The sequence below is a fragment of the Chiroxiphia lanceolata genome, chromosome 4 (assembly GCF_009829145.1).
Source record: "Chiroxiphia lanceolata isolate bChiLan1 chromosome 4, bChiLan1.pri, whole genome shotgun sequence".
Lineage (NCBI taxonomy): Eukaryota > Metazoa > Chordata > Aves > Passeriformes > Pipridae > Chiroxiphia > Chiroxiphia lanceolata.
Window position 1 is genome coordinate 416,974 of NC_045640.1, and position 15,517 is coordinate 432,490.

Here is a 15,517-nt window from a genome sequence, read left to right on the forward strand (position 1 = left end):
CCCAGCAGCCCCCCCTCGGCTCGGGGGGTTCCCACCCCCAGCAGGGCTGAGCTGGGGACAGTTCCTGTCCCGTGGCTGCTGTTCCTGGCCCCACACTTCCAGCCCCAGGCCCGTCCTGCCCATCCCCGTGCTCCCACCCCCATCCCCTGCTCTCCCAGCCCCATCCCGGCCTCCAGCCCCATTTTTCTCCAGTCCCACTCTCTCAGTTCTCTCCTGCCCCATCCCCGTTGTGCCCCATGCCCACACTCCCAGCCCCACCCTGCACTATCCTGCCCCATCCCTGTGCTTCCAGCCCCACATTTCCATCCCCATCTTGCCCCATCCCCACAATCTCAGCCCCATCCCCACAGTCTCAGCCCCATCCCCACAATCTCAGCCCCATCCCCACAATCTCAGCCCCATCCCCACAGTCTCAGCCCCATCCCCACAGTCTCAGCCCCATCCCCACAGTCTCAGCCCCATCCCCACAATCTCAGCCCCATCCCCACAGTCTCAGCCCCATCCCCACAATCTCAGCCCCATCCCCACTCTCCCACCCCCCCAGCCCCTCTCCCCACCTCACCCCACTCCCCTTCGGGCAGTGCAACCTTTTTATTGCCAAACCACAAACCCCTCAGTCCGAGCCCCCCCCGTTGCTGGGGTGTCCCCCCGTTTTTGGGGCGTGCCCCCGTTTTTGGGGTCCCTCAGAACACGTGTGTGTAGAACACATCCACGTTCCCAGCTCGGTCCAGGGGCAGGGCCATCCCCACATTCCGGGCCCCCAGCCGGGCCCCCCCCAGGGCCGACGAGCGCTTCAGCTTCAGGAGGCTGAACCGGGAGAACACGCGGCCCGGGGCCTCATCCCGGGCCTGGGCCAGCACCTGGATGAACCCTGGGGACGGGGACACACGGGGGGGACACACGGGGGGGTCACGAGGGACCCCCGGGCCCTCCCGTCCCCCCGTCCCTGCGCTCACCCGCCTGCATCCGCTCCCAGCTGTTCCACACGGAGCCCACGCACACGATGGGCAGCCCCAGCTCCCCCAGGAACAGGCTCTGGGGGGGTCGGGGTGGGTGAGGGGAGGGTGCCGAGACCCCTCCCACCCCTGAGCCCCCCCCCCAGCCCCAGGTGGGCGCTCACCTGGTCGATCTTGGGCAGCACGGCCACCACGTGCCGCGCCAGCACCTCGCCCGCCTTGGTGAAGATGTGGCAGCACAGAGGGTCCCCGGCCTGGGCGCCTGGGGACGGGGTGGGGGGGTGGGACGGGGACCTGGGACCCCCCCTGCGCCCCCCGGGGGTCCCACAAGCTGCAGGGGACGGGGTGGCACCCGTGTGTCCCAACCCCCCCGAGGAGGGCAGAGGGTGCTCAGGGTGCGCCCGGGGCAGAGATCGGGGAGTGGCACCGGGAGGGACAAACGGGGTGACACTGCCCAGGGGGGCCGGGACAGCTCCCCCCCCCCGAAGGGGCCTCCCTACCCTCTGCCAGCTTCTGGCAAAACCCCGCGAACTTGGACTTCTCGAAGGTGCGGTAGAGGTGGGTCAGGAGCCCCATCCTGTCCGAGATCTGGGGGGCAGCGATGGGGGGGGCACAGGGGAGCTCTGGGGCCCGGCTGCACAGGGGACCCGCCCTGGGGACAGGGACCCCATCCCACTGTGCAGCTGAGAGCATCCCCTGCACCCCACACACAGCCTAGAGACCCCCCTGGATCCCAGTACTGAGCCCAGAGCCCCCCGGACCCCAGAACACAGCCCAGAGTCCCCTGGACCCCAAAACACAGCCCAGAGTCCCCTGGACCCCAAAACACAGCCCAGAGTCCCCTTGTACCCAAAACACAGCCCAGAGTCCCCTTGTACCCAGAACACAGCCCAGAGTCCCCTTGTACCCAGAACACAGCCCAGAGTCCCCTTGTACCCAGAACACAGCCCAGAGCTCCCCCTTACCCTGACACCCAGCCCAGAGCCCCCAGGACCCTGCACACACCCCAGAGCCCCCCCAGAACCCTTCACACACCCCAGAGCCCCCCCAGGACCCCAGCCCCCATCCCAGAGCCCACTGGGACCCCAATACACATCCCAGAGCCCACTGGGACCCCAACAACCATCCTGGAGCCCACTGGGACTCTGATACACATCCCAGAGCCCCCCCAGACCCTGACACCCATCCTGGAGCCCACTGGGACCCTGATACACATCCCAGAGCCCACCCCAGTTCCCTGCCAGCCCCCCCAGCCCCTGACACCCCCCCAGCCCCCTGCCAGCCCCCCGCAGCACCTGGAAGTAGTCGAACATGGCCTGCCTGACGTATCCGACGTCGTGGGGCGGCACCTCCAGGTTGTCCATGCAGTCAAACACCATCTTCACGGCCTGGTGGGCGATCCAGTACGCTGGGGGGGGGTCAGGGGCCGCCTCGGCCCCCCCCCCCGGAGCTCCCCGGCCCCCCCGGCCCCCCCGGGCTCACCGGAGCCTTCGTCGCCCATCATGTGCCCCCATCCTCCGCAGCCGGTCTCGGAGCCGTCGGGGTTGATGAGTTTGCAGTTGGAGCCGGTGCCCGAGATCAGCACGATCCCCCCTGCGGGGCCGGGGGGCGGCACCGTCACCCCCTGTGCCGGGTTGTCCCCCCGCCGCGCCCCCCCCCGGGGTCCCCACCGTGGTCGGTGGCCGTGGCCATGGCCCCCACGGCGTCGGTGGTGATGAAGTAGCTCTGGCTCAGGTGGGGGAAGCGCCGGTGCAGCTCCTCCGTCAGCTTCCCAATGGCGTCCTGCTGGTCCCCCCCGCTCAGGGACAGCCCCTGCCCCCCCGAGGGTCCCCGTCAGCCCCGGGGTGTGCCCGGGGGGGGGTCCCGGGGCGGGGGGACGGGGGGGCCTCACCAGGGAGCGCAGGGGGACCTGGGGGTCGGCCCCCGCCTTGCTCTTGGCCTCGCTGACCATGCGCTCGATCCTCTCCAGGCACTTCTCGGAGCCGATGAGCTGGGACACGGGGGGGACACCCTAAAGCCCCCCCGGCCCGCCCCAGGCTCCCTCCCCGGGGGTCCCACGTGGCTCCACGGCAGCCACGAGAGGGGGGACACCCCGGAACCTTCTCCAGTGGCTTCATCCCACCCAAGCGTCCTGGGAGCGTGGGGACAGCCAGAACCAGCCCCCCGTGTCCTGCGTCCCCCCTCCGTGCCCTGTACCCCCCTCCAGGCCTCAGACCCCCTCCCCATGTCCCGTGCCCCCCTCCATGCCCTGTACCCCCCCGGGCTGGGGAGGGGGTGTCCCCCAGCTCACCCAGTGGTTGGTGCAGGGTCCCTCTGTCTCGGCCAGGATTTGCCCATCTCCAGACACCAGCACCACCCTGGAGTGGGTGCCCCCGCTGCCGAGAGAGGGGGGGACACACTGCCAGCACCACCCCACAGCCCCCCACACCCCAGCCCACCGAGGGGGGGACCCCCACTCAGCCCCACCAGCCCCTAGAGCAGCACTTAGGGGTGATAGGAGGAGGGTGGGACCAGGATGGGGGTCCCTGGAGGGGGGTGGGACCAGGATGGGGGTCCCTGCGAGTGGCGGGGTGCTGACCCTGCCCCACTGACCTCGGTCCCCGGCCACACCCTGGACAGGGCAGGAGGGGTCGGGGGGGCAGGAGTCGATCGGGGAGGGGGCCGGATGGGGTCCTCGGCTGCTCCTCCATCGGTTCCTGCCCCCGCGACCCCTCCTGCGACCCCCCCTAGGCTGGGGGTCCCCGGGAGCGGCGGGTCGGGGGCCATCAGGGAGGTGGGGGTGCCCGGGGGATGGGGGTGAGGAGCCTCGGGGAGCCCCTCTGCCCGCGGCGCGACCCCTCAGCCCTCCCCAGGACCCCTCAGCCCTACAGACACCCCTCACCCCTCCAGAGACCCCTCATCCCTCCCGAGATCCCTCATCCCTCCACGGGACCCTCATCCCTCCACGGGACCCTCATCCCTCCACGGGACCCTCATCCCTCCACGGGACCCTCACCCCTCCAGACACCCCTTACTCCTCCCGGGGACCCCTCACCCCTCCCGGGCTCCCTCACCCTCCCGTGACCCCTCACCCCTTCAGACACCCCTCACCCCTCCCGGGACCCCTCACCCCTCCACGCCGCCGAACAGCGACGCCATCGTGGCCGCCACAGCCCCGCCCCCTCGGGCCCCGCCCATGGGCGTGACATCGCAACCGGCCACACCCACTGCCGTATATATTCTATGGACACGCCCATCGCCATAGATAGATCTGGACACGCCCCCTATGGGCGTGGCTTCACAGCCAGACACACCATGTCCCGCCCATGGCCACGCCCACCCGGCACGCCACAGATCGAGCCCCCGCCCTCTCCCCGCCCCCTAAGCGTTGGCCACGCCCCCTGAGCGTTGGCCCCGCCCTCCCGCCCGCCCCGGGTCCTTGTGCCCACCCCGTGTCGCCGTCCTGCCCCCCTCGGGGGTCCCGGGCCCCCCGGGATCACCCGGGACACAGCCCGGCGGTCCCACCCGCGACACGGCCCCACGCGCGGCCTCAGATACAGCCCCTATCGCGACATAACCCCTCCGCACTCACCCGCCCCCCACCCGCCCGTGAGACACCCCCCAGTCCCTCACCCAGACACGCACCCCCCGTGACACCGCGCCCCACGCACACAACCCCCCCTACAGCCCCCCACAACCCCCCCACAGCCCCCCCACAGCCCCCCCACAACCCTTCCACAGCCCCCCCGCAGCCCCCCCACAGCCCCCCCACAGCCCCCCCACAACTCCCCCCACAACCCCCCCCCAGCCCCCCGCAATCGGACCCGATCCAACCGCTCCGGCCCCGCACGGGGGGTCCCCCCACTGCCGCCCCCCCTCCCCACGGAGCGCTTGGGGACGCGCCCACCGCGGCACCGGGGGCCCCTCTGTCCCCACGGCCCCGTCCCCCATGGGGTGGGTCCTCCCGTGGGTCCCCCCCACGAGTGTCCCCGTGGGTGGGGGACGCGAGGGCAGCTGTGAGACCCCCCGGCCGCGGGGGGCGAGGGGCGGGGGGCGGGGGGCACAGCTGAGCCCCTCCCGCGGGCGGGCGGCCCCTCCGCGGGGGACAGAGGTGACAGTGATGGCAGCGGGGGCAGCGGGGACAGCCACGTGTCCCCGGGGCCGGGGAGGGAGGGAGAGGGAGGGAGGGAGAGGGAGGGACAGATGGAGGGACAGATGGAGGGAGAGGACGGAGAGTGGGCGGAGGGTGGGTGGGCAGAGAGAGGGAGGGAGAAAATGGACGGAGGGATAAGATGGAGGGATGGAGGGAGGGGGAGATGGAGGGAGGGAGGGAGGGAGGGAGGGATGGAGGGAGGGATGGGGGAATGGAGGAGTGGAGAGCACGAAGGGAGGGATGGAGGGATGGAGAGGGTGGAGGGACAGAGCGATGGGCAGATGAGATGGGTGGCTGGAGAAGAGGGAAGGGTGGATGGATCGAAAGGGTGGAGGTGTGGATGGAGGCAGAGGACAGGCAGGAGGATGGATGGGGGTGGATGCAGGGATGGAAGGAAGGACGGAGAGGATGGGAAGGCAGAGGGATGGAGAGGATGGTGGAGATGGTGGAGAGAGGGATGGTTGAGCAGATGGATGGAGAGGATGGAGGGAGGGGCAGATGGAGAAGGCAGAGGGGTGGGTGGATGAAGAGGATGGATGGAGGGATGGATGGAGGGATGGACGGAGGGATGGATGGAGGGAGGGATGGATGGAGGGATGGATGAAGGGGAGGGAGGGAGAAAGGGAGGGATAAGCCAGGTGGGCAGAGGGATGGAGACGATGGAGAGGTGAATGGTGGGAGCAGATGGATGGATGAAGAGGATGGATGGATGTGTGGAGGGATAAGCTGGAAGGGCAGAGGGATGCAGAGGATGATGGATGATGAAGGCTGGAGAGAGATGGAGAAGTGGCCAAGGGAGCAGATGGAGGATTAGAGGGATGGAGGAATGGAGGATGGATGGATGGAAGGAGGGATGGAAGGATGGATGGATGGAGGGATGGAAGGATTGATGGAGGGTTGGATGGAGGGATGGAGGGATGGAGGGATGGATGGAGAGATGGATGGAAGGATGGATGGAGGGATGAATGGAGGGATGGAGGGATGGATGGATGGATGGAGGGATGGATGGAGGGAGGGATGGATGGAGGGATGGATGAGGGATAGGCTCCATTTCCATCAGAATGGAAAGGGAAGGTGTGGGAAGCAGGGCAGGTGGGATGAGCAGTGGGAGGGACTGTGACCGGGTGGGGCAGTGGGGACCGAGCCAGAGGAGGGATCAGGGGGCCCAGCATGGCCGGGGGCTCGTTCCCACCTGGCAGCACCAGCCAGGTCACCCCACTCCCGGCACGGCCACGGTGCTGCTGCCGGGGCTTCCCTGGTCCCGAGGGCAGAAATGGGGACACCAGTGGAGCGGCAGGAGCCAGGACTGGGGTCAGCTCCCCCCAGCCCTTCTGTGGGGTGGGGGGTGACACCCGGGGCTGGGGGGTCCCTCCTCCCCAGGGGGACCCTCCTTCCCGGGGCCGGGGGTGCCCCGTGGCCACGAGGTGCTGCGGAGGGACATGGTGGGCTGAGGGCTGGGACCAGCCAGAAGATGCTCGGGATTATCCACATCCTTCCAGGCGTTTTCCAGGCCGGGGGTCTTGGGGTGCTGCGGGAGGGACCCCCCCCAGGCCGGGAGCAGGTGCAGGGAGCCCGGCCCCCCCAAAGGCGGGGGAGGAGCGGCAGGGGAAGGGTTAAGGCGCCGCGTGTGCGTGTGCAGCCCCTGAGCCCACCGCCCTCGTGCCCTCATTAAGTCCTGGTGGCACCAGCCTGTCTGGGGACAGCAGGGCCGGGGGACAGGGGACGGCACCCGCCGCCTTTGTCTCAACTTGTGGCAAAGTTTGAGCGGAGCCGCCGCGGGCCGGGAGCTGCCGGTGAGTCCGCGGGGCCGGGGCCGTGTCCCACCAGGCCCGCGGGGTGGGACAGCGCTGTCCCCGCGGGGCCGGTGCCACCCTGGGCTCCGGGAGCGCCCAGACCGCGTCCCACCACCCCGCTCGGGAGCCAGGGCTGGAGGGCAGCGCTCCCCAGGGCCCCCCGAGCTCCCCCCGCCGGGGATCCGAGCGGGTGGCACCGGAGGGATCCCTCGGGCGGGATCGAAGCCCGGGCGCGTGGGAGGGTTGGGGGGAGACACGGGCATCTGGGGGTTGTGGGCAAACGGGCAGCGAACCTCCTGGTGCCTCTGCAGACTCCCAGGAACAGAGTGTGGGAGCTGGGAATGCTCCAGGGGACACCCCGACCCCACCAGACCCCAGGTATTCCCGGGCGGCTCCGTCCCCGTGGGTTCCGTGCGGGTGTGGGGAGGGTGAGCGAGGGCAGCGGGACAGAGGGGGGACATCGGAGCGTGGGAAGGTGGGCTGAGCCCCCCAAGCGTGGGCTGAGCCCCCCAAACCTGGGCTGAGCTCCCTCGGTTACCCCGGCTCAGCCCCGCTCCATGCTCTGGGTGCCGGAGCCGCACAGGACCCGGCTGGGGAGGCAGAGGAAGGAGATGCGGAGGAAGGCCCAGCCAGGAACGGATTTATTCCATGAACGGATTTATTCCACGTGGAAGCAGTGATTTTGGAGGGGCTGAGCTGTATTTCGGGGCTGGGATCCATCCCGCCGGGATTTGGGCTGTGGTGCCGGCGCTGAGCCGGGGCCGGAGCGGCACCGGGGACATCCCGGGGACATCCCGGGGACGTCCTGTGTGGAAGAAGAGGATGGTGAGCGGGAGAACGGGGCTGGGGCGGTGGTGGGATGGGGTGGGCGACTGCCCCATGGCCAGGCAGCCCTTGGGACCGGATTTGGGGCGACTCTGCACCGATCCCCATCCCCATCCCCATCCCCAGCCGGCGCGGCGGTGCCAGGGCTGTGGTGGCTCCTGCCGTGGTGGCACAGCACAGGGACTTGTCCCTGCCGCTGGCACTGGCACAAGGCACCAACCAGGAGAGCTGGGACACGCAGGGAAGTGGGACCTGTCCGTGTGTCCTTCCCTGTGCCCACCTGCCCTCTCCCAGCTCTGGAACCCGCTCTGCTCCCGGAGGCTCCAGCTCAGCGGTAGGTTCTGTCTGTCCCTCTGCCTGCTCCCAGAGTCCATCCATCCGTCTGTCTGTTCATCCCTCTGCCCATTCCCAGAGTCCATCCATCCGTCTGTCTGTTCATCCCTCTGCCCATTCCCAGAGTCCATCCATCCATGTGTCTGTTCATCCATCAGTCCAGCCATTCCTCCAGCCATCCTTCCATCCTCCTATCCATGCATCCATGCATCCATGCATAGATCCATGCATCCATGCATCCATCCATGCATCCATCCAACTCAGCATCCGCCCCCTTGTCCCTCCATCCTCTCGTCCCTCCCTCTGTCCATCCGTCCCTCCCTGAATCCCTCTGCCCTTCTTTCCCTCCATCCCTTCACTGCTTCACCCTCCATCCATTCATCCATCCATCCCCATCCATCCATTCCTCTATCCCCCTTTCCTCCATCCCTTCATCACTTCATCCCTCCATTCCTCCCTCCATCCTCTCATCCATCCATCCATCCATCCATCCATCCACCCATCCATCCATCCCCCATCCCTCTGTCTCTCCATCCATCCACACCTCCATCCCTCCATCCATCCGTTGATCCCTCCCTCCCTCCCTCCTTCCTTCCATCCATCCCTCCATGCATCCACCCGTCCATCTCTCTCTCCATCCCTCCATCCCATCCCATATTCCCGGGTGTCTCCACTGTGCCCTCCTGGGGTTTTCCCGGCCCCATCCCCCCAGGAAGGGGATCGTGTGGGTGCCGTTTGTGCCCAGGATCTGCCCCGTTCCACCCGGACACTGCGGAGAGGCCGCGGAGGTGAATTCCGGAGGGGCAGGGGGAGGTGGGAGGGCAGGGGGTGACCCGGGGTGGGGGGATTTGGGGGCTGGGGGTGGCAGTGTTGGGGTCCCAGCTCAGGCAGCTGCTCTGGGGTGGTGGCACTGGGGACACCCAGGGTGGCTCCCGTGGCTCCGGCCCATTCCAGGGGCTCCCGCGTGTCCCGGGGCAGCGGCTCCGAGGGTCGGGGCCCAGCACTGGGATGGGCTCACGGCTTTCCATCAGGGAATGACACCCACGTGCACCCACAGAGCTCCCACCCTGCCTGCACAGGCGGGACAGGGACAGGGATGGAATGGGGCAGGGACAGGGATAGTGGCAGGGACAGGGATGGAATGGGGTAGGGACGGGGATAGTGGCAGGGACAAGGGTGGAATGGGAACAGGAACAGGGATAGTGACAGGGACAAGGGTGGAATGGGGCAGGAACAGGGATAGTGACAGGGACAAGGGTGGAATGGGGCAGGAACAGGGATAGTGACAGGGACAAGGGTGGAATGGGGCAGGAACAGGGATAGTGACAGGGACAAGGGTGGAATGGGGCAGGGACAGGGATAGTGACAGGGACAAGGGTGGAATGGGGCAGGGACAGGGATAGTGATGGGGACAGGGATGGAATGGGGCAGGGACAGGGATAGCGGCAGGGAAAAGGATGGAATGGGGCAGGGACAGGGATAGTGATAGGGACAAGGATGGAATGGGGCAGGGACAGGGATAGTGATAGGGACAGGGATGGAATGGGGCAGGGACAGGGATAGCGAGAAGGGAGAAGGATGGAATGGGGCAGGGACAGGGATAGTGATAGGGACAAGGATGGAATGGGGCAGGGACAGGGATGTGGATGGAGAATGGGGACGGGGAAGGGAATAGGGATGGGGATGGGAATGGGAACAGGGATGGGGATGGGGACAGGGAGAGGGACATTGATAAGGACAGAAGGATGGGAACAGGGATAAGGATGGAGATGGGGATGAGGACGAGGATGGGATGGGGACAGGGACAGGGACAGGGTTGGGGGTAGTGATGGGGGGGAATGGGGATGGGGACAGGGATAAAGATGGGGACAGGAATAGGGGCAGGGATGGGGATGGGGATGGTGCCAGGGATTGGAATGGGGATGGGGAGGGGCTATGGATGAGTCCAGGGTTGGGGATGGGGTGGGGATAGAGGACGGGCACAGAGATGGAGACAGGAGTGGGGATGAGGACTGGGATAGGGGCAGGGATATGGACAGGCACAGATCCAGCTCCAGGCCCCCCCAGTCCAGGGGAGATGCTGAGGGGGTGCCCATCACCCCCAGACCGGACCCCCACCCCTCCCACACCCACCCCGCCCTCCGCCGAAGCAGATTTGCCGACTCAGCATTTCGCAGCCCCGACCCCACCCAGCAAGCCCCGGGAGCCCCGAACCCCCCCAGCGCGGGGGTCCCGGTGCCGGGGGGGGGCTCGGGGCCCCTCCTCGGAGGCAGAGCATTGCCGGGGCCGGGGGGGGTCTGCTGGGGGCGGGAGCCGCTCGTTAACCCCGATCGCTGCTGCGCTAATTGATCTTATTGCCGGCAGCGGGGGGGTGTGGAGAGGATCCCCCCGAGCCCTTTGGGGCAGCACCGCCGCCCCCCCGTTCCTCAGTGTCCCCCCCGCCCGGATCCACGCGCACACACACACACACACACACACACACATGTGCGGAGCGCACGTGGCCGCGCACACGCGTGGGGAGCCGCGTGCCCGCACCCGGCGGGGACGCGCGGCCGCCAACGTGTCACCGCCCCGCCCGTGCCGCGTCCCCGAGCGGGGGGTGACGCGGTGGGGGACCGGCCGGGCCCGTGGGACCCCCCCGCCCCCGTGGGGTCACCCGTGGGGTCGCCGCGTGGCCGCGGCACACGCCTGACCTACTTCGGTGCCGCGCGGCCGCCGCGGGGCCGGCGCTGAAAACGAGTTAATAAACTCCCGAGGAGGGATTTTTTCCGGCTCACAGGAGGGATTTGGAGCCGCGCTGGTGTCGCCGGGCTGGCGTCACCCGGCTGGTGGCCCCGCGCTGGCCGTGGCCCGCTGACCCGGGGGTGCCGGCCCCGCTCCTCCCGCCACGCGCGGGTGTGCGCTGGGACGTGCCGGGACTCTCCCGGTGCTCCCCGGGAGCCGGGAATGAGCCCGGAGCCAGCGCGGGGGGCGAGGTCTCAGGGTGCCACACCGGGGTGCGGGGCTTGTCCCTAAAAAGCTCCTTCTCCCCCCCTCCCCGTGGGTGCAGAGCCCGAGTGGGATGGGCAGGAGGGTCCCAGCCCCGCACCGGCCACCTGAGAATCACCCCCTGCAGCAAGGGACCCCCGGACCCTGCACGGGCGAGGATTTGGGGGGCAGCCCACGGGCGACGCCGGCTCTGCCACCTCCTCTCTGTGTCCCCACGTCCCTCCGGGGGTCGGGGAGCCGGTGACGGCTTCGGGTGGCGTCAGGGGCCGCTAAGCCCCCTCCGGGCGGGCGCGGGGGCCCCCGGACTAAGCGGGATCACGGGCTCAGGCGGATCCCGGCCCCGCTAATCCCCCGCTGACGCAGCCCCCGGCCCCCTCGGCCCCCCCGGCCCGGCACTCGGGGGCTGCCCACGGGGGGTTGGGGTCGCCGAGGGGGATCCTGATCCTGCCCATCCCCCGTGGCGGTGGGGAGGGACCCCGCGGCGCCCCCGTGTCCTGCTGGGCTGGGTGGGTGCGGGGGGTCGGGGTGCTGTGCCGAGGGGGTGCTCCCCCCGGGACACCCGCTCCGAGGGGTGTTTGGGGTTGGGGGGACTGTCACCACGCACGGGGTCACCCCAGCACCCCCCGCCCCGCGGGGGTCTCGGGGGAAGGGGACCCGAGGGGGTGACGATGTGCTGTCGCCGTGTCCGTGTCCCCGCACCGAGGGACGGTGGCCCCGGAGCCGCTCGGGGGTGTCACCCGGGGGGATCCCGCTGGGTGGGCATCCGGGGGGTCCTGCCGAGGAGCCACCCCGGGAGGTCCCCGCTGTGTCCCCGCCAGCCGGGAACTAGAGGGCAGTCCAGGCTCGGGAGAGCCCGGCAGGGAGAGGCGGCGGTGGCGGCAGCGTGGAGCATCGGGGGGAGACGGGACCCCCGAACCCCCACAGAGGGGACACGGGACCCCCGAACCCCCACTGAGGGGAGATGGAGCCCCTGAACCCCACCGAGGGGAAACGGGACCCCTGAGCTCCCACCAAGGGGAGACATGACCCCTGAGCCCCCCAAAGCTTGTCCAAAGGGAGATGGGATCCGTGAAGCCTCACCGAGGGGAGATGGAACCCCCAAACCTCGTCTAAGGGGAGACGGGACATTTGAACTGCCACCAAGGGGAGATGGGACCCCCAGACCTCAGCTAAAGGAAGATGGGACCACTGAACCCCAGCCAAGGGGAAAATGGGGACCCCCAAAACCCACCAAGGGAAGATGGGACCCTCAAACCCTGACCGAGGGGAGACGGGACCCCTGAACCCTCACTGATGGGAGATGGGACCCCCGAACCCCCACCGAGGCGGGACAGCACCCCCGAAACAGCTCCCCCCGGGCCTGACGGGGACATGCTGGTGCCATGTGTGGGGCGCTGGGGCGGGGGAGCAGGTTCAGGGCTGCGGGGGGGGAGTATCGCTCTGGTTCCTACAGCTCTCAGAGCTCCCCTGCCACCGGGACCCCCAAACCCCCACCCCGGGGTCCCCTCGCCTCTCCCCTCCCCTTGCTGTGGCTACCTCGGGGCGAGGGCAGGGGGGTGTCCCCTGTCTTGGGGTCCCGTCGCCTCGACCGTCCCCGAGCTGTGGCGATTTGGGGTCTATGGGATTGGGGTGCCCCCCGCTCTGGGGTCCCACCGCCTCGGCGCTCTGGGGGAGGAGAGCAGGGTGGGGCCCCATCGCCTCTTCTCTCCTCAGCGATCGGGGGGCGCTGATAACGGGGTGCCCCCCGCTCGGGGGTCCCATCGCCTCTGCCCTCCCCGACCCCCGCTGCTCCGGGGGCTCTGGCAGCGGGAGCCCCCCAGTCCCCACCCCCGGCCCCCGCGCCGCGGAGCCGCCGGGCTCACATGGCCGGTCCCCGGCTGCGTTGCATTCACAGTTCGGGGAGCACGTCAAGGCTAAGGGGAGCTGACAGGAAAACCTTTCCCGGAACAAACGGGAATATAGTATCAGGCAGGGCTGACCGGAGCGTGAACCGCAGCCCAACACGGAGCAAATTAGCATCAACCAAAATAGCAGGAGGCTCCGGCCGGGATGTGCGAGGTACCAAATGCACCCGGGCTGTCAGGCTGCATCAGCGCACGGATGCATAAGGAATGGGGCCGGGCCCCGCCAGCCGCTGCCCCCCTGCTCCGACTGACCCCCCCTCATCCTGGCTGCCCCCCATCCTTCCTGATTGATCCACATCCTTCCTGATTGATCCCAGTCCCTCCTGACTGCCCCCCATCCTTCCTGATTGATCCCCACCCTTCCTGATTGATCCCAGTCCCTCCTGACTGCCCCCCATCCTTCCTGATTGATCCCCACCCTTCCTGATTGATCCCCGTCCTTCCTGACTGCCCCCCATCCTTCCTGAGTGCCCCCCATCCTTCCTGATTGATCCCAGTCCTTCCCGATTGATCCCCATCCTTCCTGATTGATCCCCATCCTTCCTGAGTGCCCCCCATCCTTCCTGATTGATCCCAGTCCTTCCCGATTGATCCCCATCCTTCCTGATTGATCCCCATCCTTCCTGAGTGCCCCCCATCCTTCCTGATTGATCCCCATCCTTCCTGATTGATCCCCATCCTTCCTGAGTGCCCCCCACCCTTCCTGATCGATCCCCTCATCCCTGATTGATCCCAATCTTCCCTGACTGATCCTTCTTCCTAACTGACCCCCCCCCCCCCGTTCCTGACTGTCCCCCAACCTTCCTGACTGCCCCCCTTTCCTCCCTGCCCCCCATCCTTCCTCACCCCCTTTCTGCCCGCCCCCCTCTTTCCTGGCTGCGCCCCCAGACCCGGAGGGGTGGGGAAGGTGTGTGGGGTGGGGGAGGACGGATGGGGTGGGGAGGACAAAGGTCATGGCTGGGGGGTGGGAAGAGGGAAGGAAACTCCAGCCGGGGGGGCTGGGGGTGCAAATCCCATCCGTGGGGGTGGTCAGGGATTGAGGCACAAAATGCCATCCATGGAGGTGCTCGGGATTTGGGGGTCAAAATCCCATCCAGAGCTGGGAGAGGGGGGGCTTTGGGGGAAAATCCCATCCGTGTGGGATGTCTGGGGGGGTAAATCCCACCCGTGGGAATGAGCAGGGCTCATTCCCCAGCCCGTGGCAGAGGGGGGGCACGGAGCTGGGGGGTGACAGACAGGGTTCGTGGGGGTCCATGGAAGGGGGGGGACCCCCACCCCGGTCCCTGAGGACGCAGAGGGGCTGCGGGGAGCGAGAACCCCCAAAACCCGGGGGTTCCAGGGGGCAGCAGAATTGGGGTGCCCTGCGCCCTGCGGGCAGGGAGGGGGGAGGCAGAGGGAGGGAGGGGGAGCCGGAGGGGTGTGAGGGAGCGGGGGCAGCAGCAAAAAGCTCTGTCAAATACATAAAGAGCTGGAAAAGAGACGGGCAGCGCCGGTCGCGCCCGCTCCCGGGGTGCTCTCGCACATTACTCGCGCCTGGGCGCGCCGGCAGCGCGGGCAGCTCCCGGCGGGGCGCGGGAGCGACTTCACGGGCCTTTGGCTGCTGGGTTGAACCGGGAAAACACAAAACAAAAAGGGAAAAGAAGTCCCTAAAAATAGCCCCCGCACAGCCCAGCCCCGGGGGCAGCGCCCGCACCCCCGCGGCCGCACCCGGGGGGTCCCAAAGCCCCTCGGCCGGGGACGGATCCGGCACCCTCCGGTCCCGGCACCGCTGGGAAAGTGTCCCCGAGGGCCGGGACGGAGACACAGCGACTTGGGGGGGCCGTGGGTGCTTGGCTGGGGGGCCCCGGGGGGCTGTGGGGGGTAAGGACCACCCTGGTGGGGTACCTGGGGAGCTCGGGGTGCCCACGATGCCTTGGGGTGCCCGGGGTGCTTCAGGTGCTCGGGGTGCCTGGGTTTGGTGGCTCCCCAAAGGGGCAGAAAAGGGGGATTCGTGGGGAAAATGGGAAACCTCGGGGCGGGGGGACACGGAGAGAGGGTGGGGGGACACGGGGAGAGGGTGAGGGGACACGGGGAGAGGGCGGGGGGGGGACGGGAGAGGGTGAGGGGACACGGGGAGGGGTCCCCGGCCCAGGGCACCGCAGGCTCTGCCGCCCCCACTCCGGACCCGAGCCCCCCAGACCCGCGGTGTCCTCATTCCAAAGGGTCCCCAGCAGCTTCCAGGGATTTATACGGCGTTCCCAGGCCCAGGGTGGGTCTGGAAATGGGCAGGAGCAGAGCAGGGAGCAGGTCGGGACTTCACAGGTGGCACGGGGTGCTCTGTGCCCAGCGAGGGGAGGAGAGGAGCCGAAAGGGGTCCCCAGGGGACGCGGCCACACCCACCCCTGAACCACCCCTGTACCACCCCTGTACCCACCCCTGAACCACCCCTGTACCCACACCTGAACCACCCCTGTACCCACTCCTGAACCACCCCTGTACCACCCCTGTACCCACCCCTGAACCACCCCTGTACCCACCCCTGAACCACCCCTGTACCCACATCTGAACCACCCCTGTACCCACATCTGAACCACCGCTGAACCACCC

The 15,517-nt window shown here is 68.5% G+C and overlaps 1 protein-coding gene across 5 annotated transcripts; it reads right to left on the bottom strand.

The window, feature by feature from the left end:
- Positions 1-576: 576 nt before the first annotated feature.
- NAGK (N-acetylglucosamine kinase) lies at positions 577-4,148 on the bottom strand. Of its 5 annotated transcripts, none has more exons than XM_032685950.1 (10): positions 4,066-4,148; positions 3,247-3,331; positions 2,848-2,946; positions 2,627-2,768; positions 2,439-2,549; positions 2,252-2,364; positions 1,457-1,544; positions 1,121-1,218; positions 957-1,035; positions 577-871 (listed from the first exon to the last, which is right to left on the bottom strand). In XM_032685950.1, the coding sequence occupies exons 1-10, from the start codon at positions 4,131-4,133 to the stop codon at positions 684-686; spliced, it is 1,071 nt and encodes a 356-aa protein (XP_032541841.1). In that variant the 5' UTR covers positions 4,134-4,148; the 3' UTR covers positions 577-683. The 5 variants fall into 5 exon arrangements, with proteins under 5 accessions (XP_032541841.1, XP_032541844.1, XP_032541843.1 ...); XM_032685951.1 differs by having other exon boundaries at positions 735-871; positions 1,457-1,608; XM_032685953.1 differs by lacking the exon at positions 3,247-3,331 and having other exon boundaries at positions 4,066-4,107.
- Positions 4,149-15,517: the final 11,369 nt, after the last annotated feature.